Genomic DNA, 15,969 nt, shown 5'->3' with positions numbered 1-15,969 from the left:
ATGTGGTTGCTAAGAGTTGACACTAATGTAATGGCACATAATCAATCAATCCTGTGCTTTAGCAATGAAAGACAAGCTACTTCAAAAATTAACTAGGTAGTTAACACATGCCTGCATTGTTTTTCAAAGTAATTCTTACCAAAGACTCCCTGATTTCATATATTTCAATTCTGTTAGCAATTACCCAGCTTAAAAGTCTGGCCATATTTAAATAATCTCTATTGACACATACAGGTCATAATGCTGATTCCACTTTGGGTCAAGGGTATTCTTCACAGTATCAGTAGAATGGCACTGGCCAGATCCGTCAACCACCACTTTAGCAAATGGATCAGGAAGCCCTGTCAGAAAGGAGGAAAATACATCATAGAATGAGCATGCTGTTAATTGATACCATTTTATTTGTGACAGCCTGTGAGAAAGTAACTGCATTTTCCAAGCTACCTCTTTTTTTATCCAATGAACAAAAATTCTCCTTATGCTAGCAATTTGGTTTTGAGAAATTTTTGTACTCAACTACCTTGAAAATATCAATCCTTTATATAAAAGTAGAATTTCATACAAAAAAAAAGAAGAAATTCACTAAAAAAAAATTTCTATAACAGAATCTACAAGAAACTCCATAATTTATTTGTTCATTGCAACACACTTCCTATACTGAATTTGTTTATTTGGATATATAACATTGTCTCAAGCCATTGCAGGCTTTCATTACAAATACTAAAAAAATGTTCTTTACAACAATTCTCACAAGCTTTCAAAAACAGAAAGGTTTCTTTGTAGTTCAAAGTCAACACATTTTGCATACTTCTTGAAGCATTTAACTGTAAAGGTAGAGATGAAAGGATAATCATGGAACATACACAGCTATTTATAAATATTCCGTAACACACATGAAATATCAGCAGATGGCAGCATCTGGTTGATCTTGTCTGGACTTAGAAGGTAAACCAGGTCATCCTTATTAGTAGTTGGATGGGAGACCAACAGGGAATTCCAATAGTGTAGGCTAGGTTTGGAAGCTGAAAAACATCCCATAAGAATACCATGGCAAACCACAACCACCCTGATGCCAAGAAAACCGCATCAATGTGTTCATGAAGTCACCAATAGTTGTACTTGACTGAAACGAGACTTGACTTTAGCACTACCCATGAGGTGATAGCCAAAGCAAGCCATTAATGAACAACAAATTTAGCAAAAAGAAAGCAGTGTGAAATGTTTCTTGCACCAGATGGCAGCAACTCTTTCCAACTGCTCTCATGCTAAATTTCTATGCTATTTTTCAAACCCAAGGGACCTTTTGGGTGCTTTCTGGTAACTACATCTAAAAAGTTAATGCTCTGAAATGTTTGTATAAATCCTTTGGATTATGACCTTGAATTTTAGTTCTGATTAAAGTATATTACAGTATTGATCCATTTTTAGATTTTAAATTCACAATCAATTGGCATTTTATGGCACTCCAGAATTACAATTCCCAGCATCTCTAGCAAACAAGAGCAATGGTGAGAGGTGCTGGGATTTGAAGCCCAACAATAGATAGTGTGCCATCGATTGCCTACTCATATTGAAAAATGTACGCAAATTAAAATATTATTCTTACAACATGCCTCTATTATAGGTAAATAAGGGGTAATAATAATAATTATTTTTAGACATAAATCCCACCTTTCCTTTAGGGGCTCAAAGCAGCATACCTAACACTCCCTTCTCCAATTGGCAGGTTGGGCTGAGAGACAGTAACTGATCCAAAGTCACCCAATAAGCTTCCATGGTTGAGAGTGGACTTGAATTTCAGTCTCCCTGCACTTAGTCCAGGGCCTTAATGATTATACCACACAGGCTTGTATTCCAAATGCAAGTGTATCAATGAACACTATTAGCACAAGCCATAAACAATACTTGAATGTGAGTAGATATCTGACTATATCAGAGCACTTTGTTTATTGGTTTGATTATGAAATGCTAGCTAGCAAGTCAATACATTTGAACCCTATGTAATACAGAATAAAAAGTATAAAAACAGAAAGATGTACTTACGGAAAAAATCCTTTTTCACCAAATTTTTTGCACAGAGAACTGAAAATAAAGAAGTTATAGAATAACATTTTGAGTTTTAATACATCTATCTACATTTGCAAATGTTCAACAACACAATCTCAAACACATGTACACACATTGAAGTACATTATAAATGTACTTAGAAATGCAAATCACATCATGCAGATGGCAGATTACAGATCAGGATCACAGCTATATGGTATGCCAAAGTTGGTATTCTATTACCCAATGCCTTCATCCACTGGTATCAGCAGTCGAGAAAATGGGCTTGGTGCAGCCCACTCAAAAGCACCAATTATGAAGATTATATCCATGCCTCTAAACAAATATATATATTTAATTGTTACAGTAGTTACTATGCATGTTCATTCAATATATTATAGTGAGAAAAAAGACAACTAATAGTCTAGATAAGCTCTAGAAATGCTGTCACAACAACTCCTTTGTACCAATTAGAAAAAGGAAGTTATATATGATATGCATAATGGAGAAACAAAATCAGGCTCAAAACCTCATTTTATTAAACATTTTGGAGACTAAACAGCATAGGATTTTAAGGCTTAAGTGGTAATACCAAGGAAGGAATTGAATTGGATCAAAGTAAAAGTAAGAAAATCCTAATAAGGGTACATATATATTTAAAAGGATCTGCAGTTTTCTGTACCAACCCAGTGACATGTTTCCTTGAATTTTAGTTTGTTCAGAAGGCAGTAAATGGGAGCATTGGAAAGTATTTTAAAGTTCCTTCCTGATTAATATTTGCCAATGAAGAAATTTTCTGTTAATATATTTGAATATTACAATTAAAATACACATTTTTGTAAAAAAAATAAAAAAGCAAGCACATGTACTGTGAATCCAATAAAAGTAATTCTTGATTATTTTCTACCACTTGCCTCTCTAATTAATATATTGCATTATATTTATGCAATATAATTTTTTTAAAACGCAGCTTTCTAGAATATAGTAAGAACAGCATTCAGATCTGAAAATCAGTAACGAATCCATGATGCTCAGTATAAAGAGAAGAAAAAAACAACCACTCAATGAATTGTACTATATATTTTCTTTTCCAGCAAATTAAAGTTCCCTGGCAAGGGAAACCCTATTTTGCAAGGGATCTTTTGACTGACAGGAGAAAAAGAAAATATTCAGTGAAATTATTAGATCTGAGGTTACAAATACTTTGTCTAAAGAACAGGAAGCTTTTCATTTCCTATTGTTTTGGATATTATCCTACACATCAAAATGGAGAGGTGGGGAGAATGCACCAGTTGAAAATCAATTCTGTGTTTTAACACCGTACTTATGAGATTACATAGAGAGCTTTATAGTCAAACAAGTACTTTGGCGCCTTAAGTAATTGCTATTTTTCATATATTACTAAACAATTATGCAAATCGTATCCGTATTAATTTATAATTTGCCATTTTACAATGTCTAGCAGAATATACTTTGAGTCATTATTTAAATTTTTATTATTTTAGGAAATAATAGTACATAATACTAATTTAATATTATTTAGTATTATTACTTAGTATTACTCTAAGTACATATACTAATACTAGTATTTATTATTTAATATATAATACTAATTTTATGTGTGATGCAGCAGGCACAGTGGCATATCACTTGATATTGCCATAGCCAGAGACAGCATATATTTATTTATTCATGTCATGCATTAGATACGTTTTAACTTGGGGTGGCTGACACCCTATAGTCGCTCCCCGGAATTTAAATCAAGAACTTTTTACTAGCCATCTTTTTGGAACACATTATTTATTAAGACTGTTTTTACTGTTTTACTGTTTTATTGTATTTTAATTAATGTTTTATTCCTGTTTTATGTAACCCACCCAGAGTCATGCTCTAAGTGAGATGGGCAGGGAATTTGATATATAAACAAACAAACTGTATTCTGAAGAAATTAATGCATGAGACTTCCTTAAAGATTTAGGACTTAGTTTTAAAGCAATTCATTCAAGTTTCAGGATTATAATATGCTGTTATTCTATTGTCTGACATTTGTTCAGTTCAAACCAGATGGATCAAGAAGCAAGATTTTCTTAGCACAGTAGCATCCCTATCTCTTAGAATCATCTGTATGAAAACCTGAAATAAATGCTCATGCTTAATTGATGGATAACACGTTATTCAATTTTATAAAGTTGAAAGTATTCTAAATGTACACTTACAATAAACTTTAATTTTAATAATGATATTCTTTAAATGAGAAGCAGCCCTACTTTCTGTTCATGATTAAATAATGGATTTGAGTTAAAGAGCAAATGATTTTAATTATTCTTATTATTCATATTCACCTGCTCTCTATATCCATCAACAGCAGCTATTCAGACCAAATATGAAATCTTGGTTCTAACTTAAGATTCCTCATTTTCCTTTCCATTCAATGTTCAACTATCAAAGACTTCTGTGATTTCTCCCAATATATTTCAAAGCAACATTCCTTTCTCTTTATCATCCTGACATCAAGTTTGCTTTGCTTGGGCACTTTCCCAATTTTCAATTCTTATTTATCTCTTTACTTTCACACTCCAGTCCAAAAATCTAGCTTTCCACACATCCTGTCTTTTCTCAGATACTGGTAATAGGTTTCGATCCCCTTTCAACCTCAGCAAACTATGTAGATTTTTACGTTTTGTTTAGTAAGGAACATTTTGTGAAGGCTGTTTTTACAGCATCCTACTCACATCAGATAAATTTCATTCTTGTTAATCTATTTACTGTGTACTAAATAAACTTCTAACAAAGACTGTAATCCTGAAATCCTGATCAGGTATGTTAAATGCAAGGTAAGAGACAACAACAGACAACATTCTTTCTTACACATCACTCTCAGGAGAGGTTTAACAACAAGCACGCTATATAATCATCACCACTACATCCTTTGGCATCCATTTCTCTTCATATGCTGTATGTAGGACAACAAATGTGCATGAAGTTCTGATCTGTGATAGAGAAGATACTAAAGATTCTGCTCTTTCAAAAATTTGATTGATTTTGAGTTAATTTCCTAAACAGACAACTTGGAAGAATGCAAGGTCATACAAATCTAACCTGCTGCAATCTATTTTTCCATACAGACATATCTTCAAATGATATAAGCAAGCAAGGAAAGACCTACAGTAAAAGTGAAGGCAATACCATTCCCATTCTTTTATTATCCACTATGGCCTCCTCAGAGTTTTGAGAAATTCCTCTCAGATTCTAAATTTGGCATTTCACTACTGCTCATTATCTGTAGTCTAGCTAGAAAGTCTACTCAATGCTAATTTTAAAGAGCACATCACCCAGCAGCATTCCCACAGTTTCAACAATTTCCATGACCTCAAAATTAGCCAGGTGCCCAAGTTCATAATAATGGAAGTTTTTCTAACTGGGACAGAGTCAACAGAAACATCAAAAGCTGACTTAGAGATGTTAAAGGAAGGAGTCTGGTTTTATGTCTTATATTCACCATTTCAATCCACCATGACAATTATATTTAAATGTGTCTCACTCTGTCTTGCACTATTGCAGGAATGCTAGTGTATAATTTTAAAAACTTCAAACACTAAAAGCCTTCCACTAAAGAGGGGTGAAATATTCTAAAAACATGAGGAAAGGATCTTCCCTCAGTTGTAAACAAGATACCAATCTCCACAGATGCCCAAAAGAAATACAACTATGGCTTTCAAGCTATTGATAAATGTGTATATTTCCAAAATTCAAATTTTATTTGATTTTTTAGAAATCTTTAATTTTAAAAAAAGAAACTAAAAAAAATTAAAATACGAACTAAGAAAAAAATCTATCTTAAATTATAAATATATTTACTACTATAATATAAACAATACAAGATATTATCGTAAGATATCACAGAATTTCTGCCATAACCACACATATTACTGCATCCTTTGATTGGTAGAAAACATTGCCTTTTCCAAAACAGACAGAACACACATTTCTGACAACCATTCTTTGACATCTGGAATATCACTTTTCCAATTTCTTAATACAATCCTTTTTGCCACCTACCCCCCATATTCATACAACCACAGTTCCTGATAAACAGTCAAATTCCAAAGCTTTCGTATATAATTCAACATTACATTAACATTTTTAACGTTTAAAGATTTTTCCATAAATCGAGTAATATACATTAATTTATATCCTACTATTCCTCCAGGAATGCAAGGTGACATACATAGCAGTCCCTCTTTCAACTTTATCCCTGAAACAACAACACTAGGTGAGAGATAATGACTGGCCCAAAGTCACTCAGGGAGCTGCCTTAGCTGAGGATGGACTTGAATCCGATTTTCCTTGATCCTAGTCCAACCCATTACCCAATATGTTACACCGATATAGATGATAAAACAACTTTATTTTTCCTAATTCATTCCGTATTACAGCAGGGCACCTAGAATCCAAATCAAGTAACTAAAATATTGTTTGATTAATTTAATTATTAGCAAAATATTCAAAAATTGGACCTGAAAGAATATCTGAGAGAAGTTAGGATAGGGTGGAGAAGAGTTCTGAAGTAGAGGAAAAGATTTCTGGTAACTGGTGAAAATGAAGCCAGCTAAATTCTCCTATCTTGCCTGGCAAACAATAAAGTAAGGACCTAATTGTGGTTAACACTAAGCCGTACCTAGTTCACTGTATGAGCAGAATTCGTTTGCCTTTCTTTTAACATAACACAGGCAAAGAAAATGCACATTGCCGCTGCTGAATACAAGATAGAGGGATATTTTGGCGTGTCTGCCAAGTTCGCCATCTTGTTCTTTTTTCTTTCTCTTCCAGTTTGATTTTGTTGTTTGCTGTTTCTTATTTATACTGTTTGGTTTTATATTGTCTGGTATATTATGAGCTGCCCAGAGTTGGGTGGCATCAAGTTAATTTAAAAAAAAAAAAGTTTCCTCCACTGATATTTTTCTCCTTGCTGAATTAGTAGTTTTACCAATATTCTTCTTAGAATATTCCATAAGTATACCACAGACAAACGGAATGACGTAGATGGTAGAGACCAAAAAAAACCCCCCAAATTGCTGTGCCCGTGGAATACATGTACGTAACAGGCACGATCAGGTAAATACTGGAAGCAAAAAGAACTATGGAAGAGCTTTTTAAGAAAAAGACAAGGGGAGACAGTGGTATAAAAAATACTAAACAACAAAAGCATCTCAATTTTTTAAATAAATCCCACGTGCCAACTTACAATTTGAAATAAAATACCAGATTCCACTCTATATTCACATAATTAATTAAATCCATGTAAAATAATCATCAGAAGGTGACTGCCAACATCCTACTATATCCTTTTGCATCCTCTTTTCTTCCCCACACTGCTTACATACTATAAGCATTGGCATCACCTGATATCTTTATACTAAGATATTTCACCACATTTATGATCACCTTGTCTTCTGTTCAGATAAACTGCTTCTTTTCACAGGCAAACTCCCCACCTATTTCAAATTAAAAAATTACAAAAAGAGAAAAAAAACTACCGTATGTGTAGGTAACAGAAACAACTCAATACATAGCATTCCTGAATCTAATTCATGGCTTTAGAAAGGTAGTGTCTCCTTCAAATCAAGCTCTACTCCTGGCAACTATATGGGCACATCCATGTAGTTTTCTTGGCAGCAATACTATACAGAAGTTGGTTGACATTCCTTTCTTTTGTGGTTTTTGTTTTTTGTTTTTGACTTGCACTCTCATCCAGAGCTGTCAGAAGCCCAATACTAATCCTGCTTAATTTTTAAGCCCAAACAAGGTCATTCAAGTGCTGCCACCTGTTGAGACATAGCCTTTATTATTTTTAAGCAAAATAATCTCTCCAACTTTCTTTTCCTCTTAAAATGGAATGAGACTATTTACATATTTCTGGGCTTTTAAAGAGTAGTATTCAGTAACAAAAAAAATGACAGAATCTGAAGCAGAATTTGCAAATTCAGCATTTTAATTTATTTATTTTATATTTCAAATTTCCATCACCGCCCATCTCCCCTGAAAATTTTTGTTCCTGATGCAATGGCAATATCATTTTCCCCCAAATAATGGGCATACTGTAGCCACTTATCAATGAATAGAGCACAAACCCTGCTACTTTTAACACGATAATGGGTCAAACTCCAATCCATTGAACTGTAATTGTGAGAGAAACAAGGTTTAAAGATCCCTTATTTAGCATGCATACTTACAGCAAATTTCGTAAGTGCAGCAGTGCAATTGTGGAAGAATTAAGAGTTAATGAGTTTTTAAGTGGGGTAAAATGCATTTACAACTGCAAAACTTCAGATTTTAAAATAAACATATTTTAAAATAAAAAGAGTATAAGCATTTTTAAAGTTACTGCATGACCTTTTAAGCTGTAGCTGTGTGCACAATGCTTTTCTGTTTTTTTAATATGACTGAGGTTGAATTTGTTTTATTATCACCAGCTTTTCATATTTGTTTCTACTGTTTTAACCTTGAGATCTACCCTACATAGCAACCTAAAGCATTTTAATGAGGTAAAAAGAAAACTGAAAATTAAGCTTCAAAATGAATTTTAAAAAAACCCTCACTCCCTTTGTCAACAAAGAAAAAATAGAAGACAACGTGTATTTCCTCTTTATTACTGTCTTGCCTTTATCGCAATTCGAAGAAGAAAACAGAAGAAAGTATCTCAGTAAAATAATACTGCAGGACTGGAACATACCAAAAAACATATGGAAAACCTAATCAACAAAAACAAAAACTGTGAGAAGATAGATCTAAAAAACACTGGAAACCACAAGCAAAACATTTTCAAGAAAACAAGTTTGGAATTTGTCTTGATGCTCTACTAATGAAACAGACTGTAACACTGACAACAGACTTTTTTATCAATTTACTACAATATTGCAGAATGTTTAGGTTTAGCAAGACCTTATCATTTGTTTAGCATGCATAATACCTTAAATGTAACACAGTAAGACTTTTAAAGAAAATGTCTACGATATAAAAACTACTATAAAACTATTTTTATAGCAAAATATTTTTTAAAAATCTAACAGCAAGACTTTTCCATTCTTCCATTTCCAATGCATTTTTCTATATCAGCAATATGGTTTGATAATAATAATCTTATAATATTCAAAAGCAGTAACTTCTGGGCTAACAAAAAACAATGTTGTAGTAGAAAGAAGTTGATTTAAAATGTTAATAGTGTTTTCTAATTTTCTGGCTTTCAGATGTCATCACACCAAAGAAAAAAAGGATCACTACATCCATACCTATTTATAAAAGGTCCAAATAATGCAACATCTTCTTTCTCAGAGTAGTGCATAAGGTAGAGGAAATGGGCAAACTGAAAAGGAAAGTTCACATCCCACCTCCTATAGCAATTCAGCTTCTACTCAAAATAATATTTTACTGGAATTCATTATCATAGTGTTCCTTGATTGGTTCCCTTAGTAAAGGTAAAGGTTTCCCTTGACGTAAAGTCCAGTCGTGTCCGACTCTAGGGGACGGTGCTCATCTCCGTTTTAAAGCCTTGGAGCCGGCGTTGTCATAGACACTTCCGGGTCATGTGGCCAGCATGACTCACGGAACGCCGTTACCTTCCCGCCGAAGCGGTACCAATTAATCTACTCACATTTGCATGTTTTCGAACTGCTTGGTGTGCAGGAGCTGGGACGAGCAACGGGAGCTCACCCCGCCGCGCGGTTTCGAACCGCCGACCTTCCGATCGACAGCTCAGCGGTTTAACCCGCAGCGCCACCGCGTCCCTTGGTTGGTTCCCTTATGTTTGCATTTATAATTAAAAATACATCCCAGCTGCAGAAACACAATGCTACACTGTTGTTAATATGTGTGTACAAGCTATACTTTAATCTCAATAAATCTCCCAACTGCTCTACTGCCTCTTGCCAAAAATTCCCTTTCCCCCTCCAGACAGTGGTTGTATTGCAGTTAGGCTGCTGATTGGAATGAAACTACTGGAGGGGAGGGAATTAAAAAAATAGGAAACCTTGCATTTCAAAATACAACTTCTGAAATCAGAGAGCAGCACTGATAATTTAAATGCAGTGATAATACTTGGTGAGATTTTACCAAACTTTCCAGAAGAGAACATTCAAAACCCTCGAATTTCTTTAAGTTTCTCCATCCAAATGCCTATATTCTGACAATGCAACACAGCCATACTTAGGGTCTTTTTTTTTCTGTAATATGCCTTCCAAAATATATAACTGTTCCAGAGAAGTTATAAACTAAGATTTTTGAAGGAAGCTATAGTTAACAAAAAAGACTAGGCAATTCACTTAATATCATTCAAATGTCCAGATAACATGTGATAAAAACTGAAATACTTTTACATCAAAAATGCTCCATCCTTCAACTACAAAAATATCCCAAACCCACCTTTCCCCCTAGGCATTACTTTTCATCCAAGAAAATGATAAAAACTGCTGGTTGCACAAAGGAGGGGTCACTTGCTTTTTATTACCACATTCTCTTATATAAGAGAACATCACTCAACATTCTTCCTCCATCCCCAGGAGATTTTCAGGGACTACTGGGGCTGTGACAGGAAGACAGATGAGAACGATCTGTTTAGTCAGCTTACTAAATTAAAGTCAGTGTTTTTTTCACTTTATAAGCTCTTGTTTCATCATAAACACATTTTGCAGTTTTACTATATGGACATAATTAATGTCATTTAAACAAGGGATACTCTTCAGAAGAAAGTATTTTTGAAAGTACATTTTACCATGACAGAGTAAAAATCCTAACACCTTTCCCCCCAAAGATGCATCCTCTAAACTCATGGTCATGATACAAAAACAACAAAAAAATCCACAAAGCGTATCAAACTTGTGTCACTTTTCTCAAACCCCTATGCATGGCATACCAGTTTTGAGTCTGAGGGAAGTTTGAAGAGAGTCAGTGATATGGTCCAGCCTTTTGCACTATCAAGAGAAAATGTGTGTTGCCTGGTTACATATATTCAGATTCTACAGGTTTCTTATAACTTAATTACTGAGCGTTTAATCTGTTGCAACAGTCCAGTCATCTAAACCCAACAGAGTAATTCAATATGAAACTGCTATATACCCATCATTTGTTAGCTTTTTCTAGAAAGAGGACTTCTAATGCTACCAATCAAAAGTTATTGTGCAGCTCTTTGATATTTTCCTTAATGAAATGTAATGCAATGTATAGAGAAACAAAACCATTATGAAGACTGTTGTCATCTGGATCCTTCATACAACTCCAAGAATAAAGCCCATAAAAGTCCTGTCTTAAAGCACCCTGTGCTTAACTAAGCAGACAATACATTACAAGGAATTTTCTTATGGAGACTATAGTAGATACTTAGGACAAAAGACAGTCACAATTAACACTAATTCTATATGCTGGTTAAGTATATCTTTTAATTTTTGCTATGACTGGATGATGCCCTGCAAGGCTGTTAGTGGAAGCAATCTCCATGTGGGGAATTTCTACCTGTGGTCACTGCTAAACACCATCAAAAATACTGTCCAGCTGCTACCTCCACCAGCCTTTAGGTTCATCAGTCCTCTCCTGCTCCTCTGATATAACTGTACTCCTCACCTTGCCAGCTGTGTGTGTCAGTCTGCTAGAGGACACACAAACAGTGTCACCCAGATTAGGTAAGTTCCCCCCACTCTTGCTCCCTCAGTGACTAGCCAAGAGGTTAGTGGGGAGATGGCAAATACTTCATAAGTCTGCTGTGCAGTTGTCCAAAGTTCACCATTCTTATGACAGTTCACTTCCCTACATTTCTTTCTTCTATTTTTACTCTATCTCCTACCCCAACATCTACCGAATAAAGCTGACTGCAAAATTATTTTTGCTTTATTTATTTATTTACTCGATTTCTATAACCTCCCCTCTTGCAATTGCAACTCTGGAGTTAAAACACAGGATTAAAACCAACAGCAAGACATAAAATAAACAATTTTAATAAAAGCACAATAATAGTACAATGATGTCAGAGGACAATCTAATACAATCCATATCACCATAGTCATAAGTCACATTGATAGTCTCAACCACTCTCCAGACCTAAAATCGGAATGAAGTAATTTTGAGGTGCAGGTATCCATTTTAGATAGAGTATCCAGACTTAAACAGAGTTCACAAAAATGCATTTCAGTCCACATTTCTTTGTTTCAGCAGTATAATTTACAATGAGGACAAGACTGTCATTTGTGACTGCTACTGTAAAATAACTGCCATCTGCTGATCTGTGCTTATGATTTCTGAGTTACTTATAGACATGGCCAGATGGAACCTGCCTATATCTGTCATGTTTAGACTCCTGTTTTAAGTATCGTATCTACTTCACAGTATTGTTTTACAGTAAACAAAAGGCTTCCTTTTCCACGATTCCTCCTATTTTCTCCATCCTATGCCTAAATTGTAGCAGAAAAAAAACCACATATAGAATTCTTCACTTACAGCTAATTATGTTTCTGGATTCATTCTATTATTCTCATGTCATCTTTCTTAAAATTCTGCATATTTACTTAATGTGTCTGTCAAAAAAAAAAGGGACACTGGAACACTAAGAAAACTTGCATGTAATATTTATGAGAACCTGCAAAATTAGTTTTTTAATTTCTACAGGTTCTTTCAGATATACACCTCTGCTTCCCAGAGATGACAGACATTTTGCAAACTCTGAAACGAAAGTAAAAATAATTAAATTAACTGGATTTGATGCTTCTGTTACTAGTTTTACACTTTAGAATTTATTTAGTCTGACATCTGTTAATACATCATGATGCTGAAGAAGATAAGACCCAATGAATCCAACTAGAAGCATTCAGTATTAGGTAATATAATGTGATCAGACAATGAAGACAGCAGAGTCCTTGGTGTAATGGTTGCCTATTCTAAAACACTCTCAGACTCATGAGCAGGAATTCAAAGATATCTGATTTATTAAAGAATAGTATGCAGGATCACAGAGAAAGCTGAGAATGATAAAAGCGCGCCGAATGAAAACTAAAAACCCTCGGTGTAAATGAGATCCCTCCCCCCGTAGAATCTTCCCAAGTTCACAATCCCAGGTGCTCCTAATGGTTTCTGATGGTCTGCGGGAAAAGTCCTTGAACAGAGAACATAACCCAAACACATTCCATTGTAATGAACACAGATACAGAGCTTGGTACAAGGTTTCACAGCAGCTCCCTCCCAAACAGAAATGCGCATCAGCGCCATGGCATGTGAAACGTTACGATGTATACTATACATTGAAACAGTGAACATGACAGCTTGGCTGGCTGTTTGCAGGTGTTTCTTTACCCAAGTACATAACATCATCAGGGCAAAAGTGTGGTGTGGCTGAGTGAAGACAGCACTGCATGATTGGAATTAGATCCACTGTCTGATCACATAGCACTTAACAATACTTACTTTGATGAAAGAATCATCCATAATTCTGCACTACTGTGATCTACAATGTGATCTGAACTTTATCTAAGTGATATTAACATATAAGAAAGATTCTGGTTAAAGAATACCCCAAAACAGTATACTGTGTTATGTTTTTATGGAATACATTCGGCCAATGCTCCGTCTTTGTTGGAAAAAGTATGTGAACCTTACGATAATCAGCTTTAAGGAGGTAAGTTGAGTTAGTTCTTCCAATCAATGAGATGACAATCCAGACCTTTCACTTCATCATTCTACCAAGCACATTTTTTCATACTTTCCATTAGCATAACTCCAGATTAATCTATTTTTGGTAAACAGTATTTTAATGCTTCTTCATACAATATTTATGCTAGCTCTTTTTGCAGTTATTCTACTTTCACTTCCGCTTCTTTGCTTTTCTTTCTCTAAGATCCACTCCTGACATTACCAAATAATGGTCTGTCATCATTCAGGACCTCTCACCATCCCTGTATCCTTCACTATTTCTCTCAAGATTTAATCACAAACAACCAAATCAATTATGCTTTTAAATTTTTTTCTATGCTGTATATTTGCATGAACAGACTTACACTTCAACCACACGTTCAAAACAAAGTTTTTTTCTATGCAAATCCTTACCAATCACATTCTTATTCATGTTGGGATCTCTGAAAGATCAAATCACTCTCTTTCCTTTTTCCTACCCATCAATTCGTATCACCTAATAGAATATTTTTCCCCAGGATAATATTCCTCAGAATATTTATACATATATTTATATGCTGTCTCCTCCAAGCATTACAGTGACGGATTCTCAGTTTGTCCTCTTGGCCAGTACAGAGTGGACAGGCAAACACCCTGAAGATAAAAAGAACCCCAGAAAGGGCTTTACAGGTAACAACCAGCACCTAGAATTATCAAGGAAGCCTATTACAGCCAACATAGCTCCTTTCAGGCTTGGTCTTTTGGGAGTGGTGTCTGAGGGCTTTTGAAAAAAACAGTACTTCCATCTTGCTGGGACTCATCTTAAGCCTGTTCAATCCCATCCAACCCTTTATTGGGTCAGGACTTCCAGTGCATCTCCTGCTCAAGCCTTGGTGGATCTATAAAGTTCAGTTTCATCAGTATATATCGCTCCGAACTGACAGATAACTTTTCCCAGTGTTTCATGCAGACCCTGAAAATGACAAGGCAGGTCGCACAAGCAAGGAGGGACACGGATCAAGCACACAGGTAGCAGAATTCATCTTACAAAGAACCCTGTCCACTTCAAGTTTTCTTAGAGCCATGATGTGAATTAATTCTTTGTATGATTCTTAGAAGTATTATAATTACATTATTTTTTTAAAAAAATGCAAACTTATGTAGAATTAGCTTACTTCAAACAGTTGCTATGGGGATAAAATGAGGAAGACAACCATGTATACTGCCTGGAGTTCCCAGAGAAATAGGAGGATATAAATGCAGTAAATAAATAATAAAATTTAATAACTTGCTTTAGTTCTAGTAAATCATGACATTCTTGACTTTCATGCATCACCAATGGCAATCTTAAAACAAATCTTCCAATTGTAGAACACAGATTTTGTATACAGTATATGGTTACAATTTAAACCTGTCAAAGTCCAATATCTAAAAATACAAATATTCAGCTGATGAAAAACCGTTTCAGGCACAGTATTTTGGTTCTGATAAATTTTGGAGAACAGGATAATGAGACACAGGAGAGAGATATAGTTAAAATCATTTATTGGTGGTTTGTGGGCCAAATAAATCTCAAATTTAAACTATTTCTGCTTAGTGCTCATCCCATTCAGAGACGATGAATCACTTCCCATTTGGCAACCTTTCTGCCTACAAGGCAGACTTTTATAAAGCTTTTCCTGTATCCTTGTTATAGGTTAACTAATTCTGTATACCTAGCAATAAGCAAAACTCTTAATGTTATTTGTCAGACTAGACTTTGACCTGTTTATCAAACACATCTCATTGTGCTAAATAGTGAGGATTTTTAACCATAATTCACTAGCATTATTTTAAAATACTCTATGATAAAAATACTAATACATCAAGTTTTGAACAACAGAAGAAAAGTAGCAACAGGCAGCATTTTAATCAGACAGATTTATCCACTAGCAACTATACAGTTTTAGAAAGAAATAACTAGAAAAGCTAAAGTAAAATAATTACTATTTTACAATACTGTAGTAACTATTCAATTTATTACAATATTAACACTCAAAAGGCAAGGTTCTATAACTTTAAAATATGTGCACTGTTCTGAGTTATCATTACTACAAACTGAGGTTCTGCAATAAGTCTCCTTAAATCTTTGTACAGTATATGCATGCAGACAGAAGCATAAACAAATGGGAGAAGAAATAAAGACATTTTTAAAATTCTGTACAGAATAAAGTTATTTGGTAGACCATCTGTTTAAAAATCATAATAAATTAACTTAAATCTACAAAGCCATCCTTT

The 15,969-nt window shown here is 34.5% G+C and overlaps 1 protein-coding gene across 1 annotated transcript in view; it reads right to left on the bottom strand.

The window, feature by feature from the left end:
* Nucleotides 1-15,969, bottom strand: part of SMURF2 (SMAD specific E3 ubiquitin protein ligase 2) — a 70,523-nt gene that overhangs the window by 35,294 nt on the left and 19,260 nt on the right. The window contains exons 2-3 of the mRNA XM_063293496.1: nt 2,044-2,082; nt 233-341 (exon numbers count right to left, since the gene is read on the bottom strand). Coding sequence (XP_063149566.1) covers nt 233-341; nt 2,044-2,082 — 148 coding nt within the window. The remainder of the gene's footprint in view (nt 1-232; nt 342-2,043; nt 2,083-15,969) is intronic.

Source organism: Candoia aspera, chromosome 2 (assembly GCF_035149785.1).
Source record: "Candoia aspera isolate rCanAsp1 chromosome 2, rCanAsp1.hap2, whole genome shotgun sequence".
Taxonomy (NCBI): Eukaryota; Metazoa; Chordata; class Lepidosauria; order Squamata; family Boidae; genus Candoia; species Candoia aspera.
Note: the sequence above shows the minus strand (reverse complement) of the source record. Positions and strands in the feature narration are given on the sequence as shown.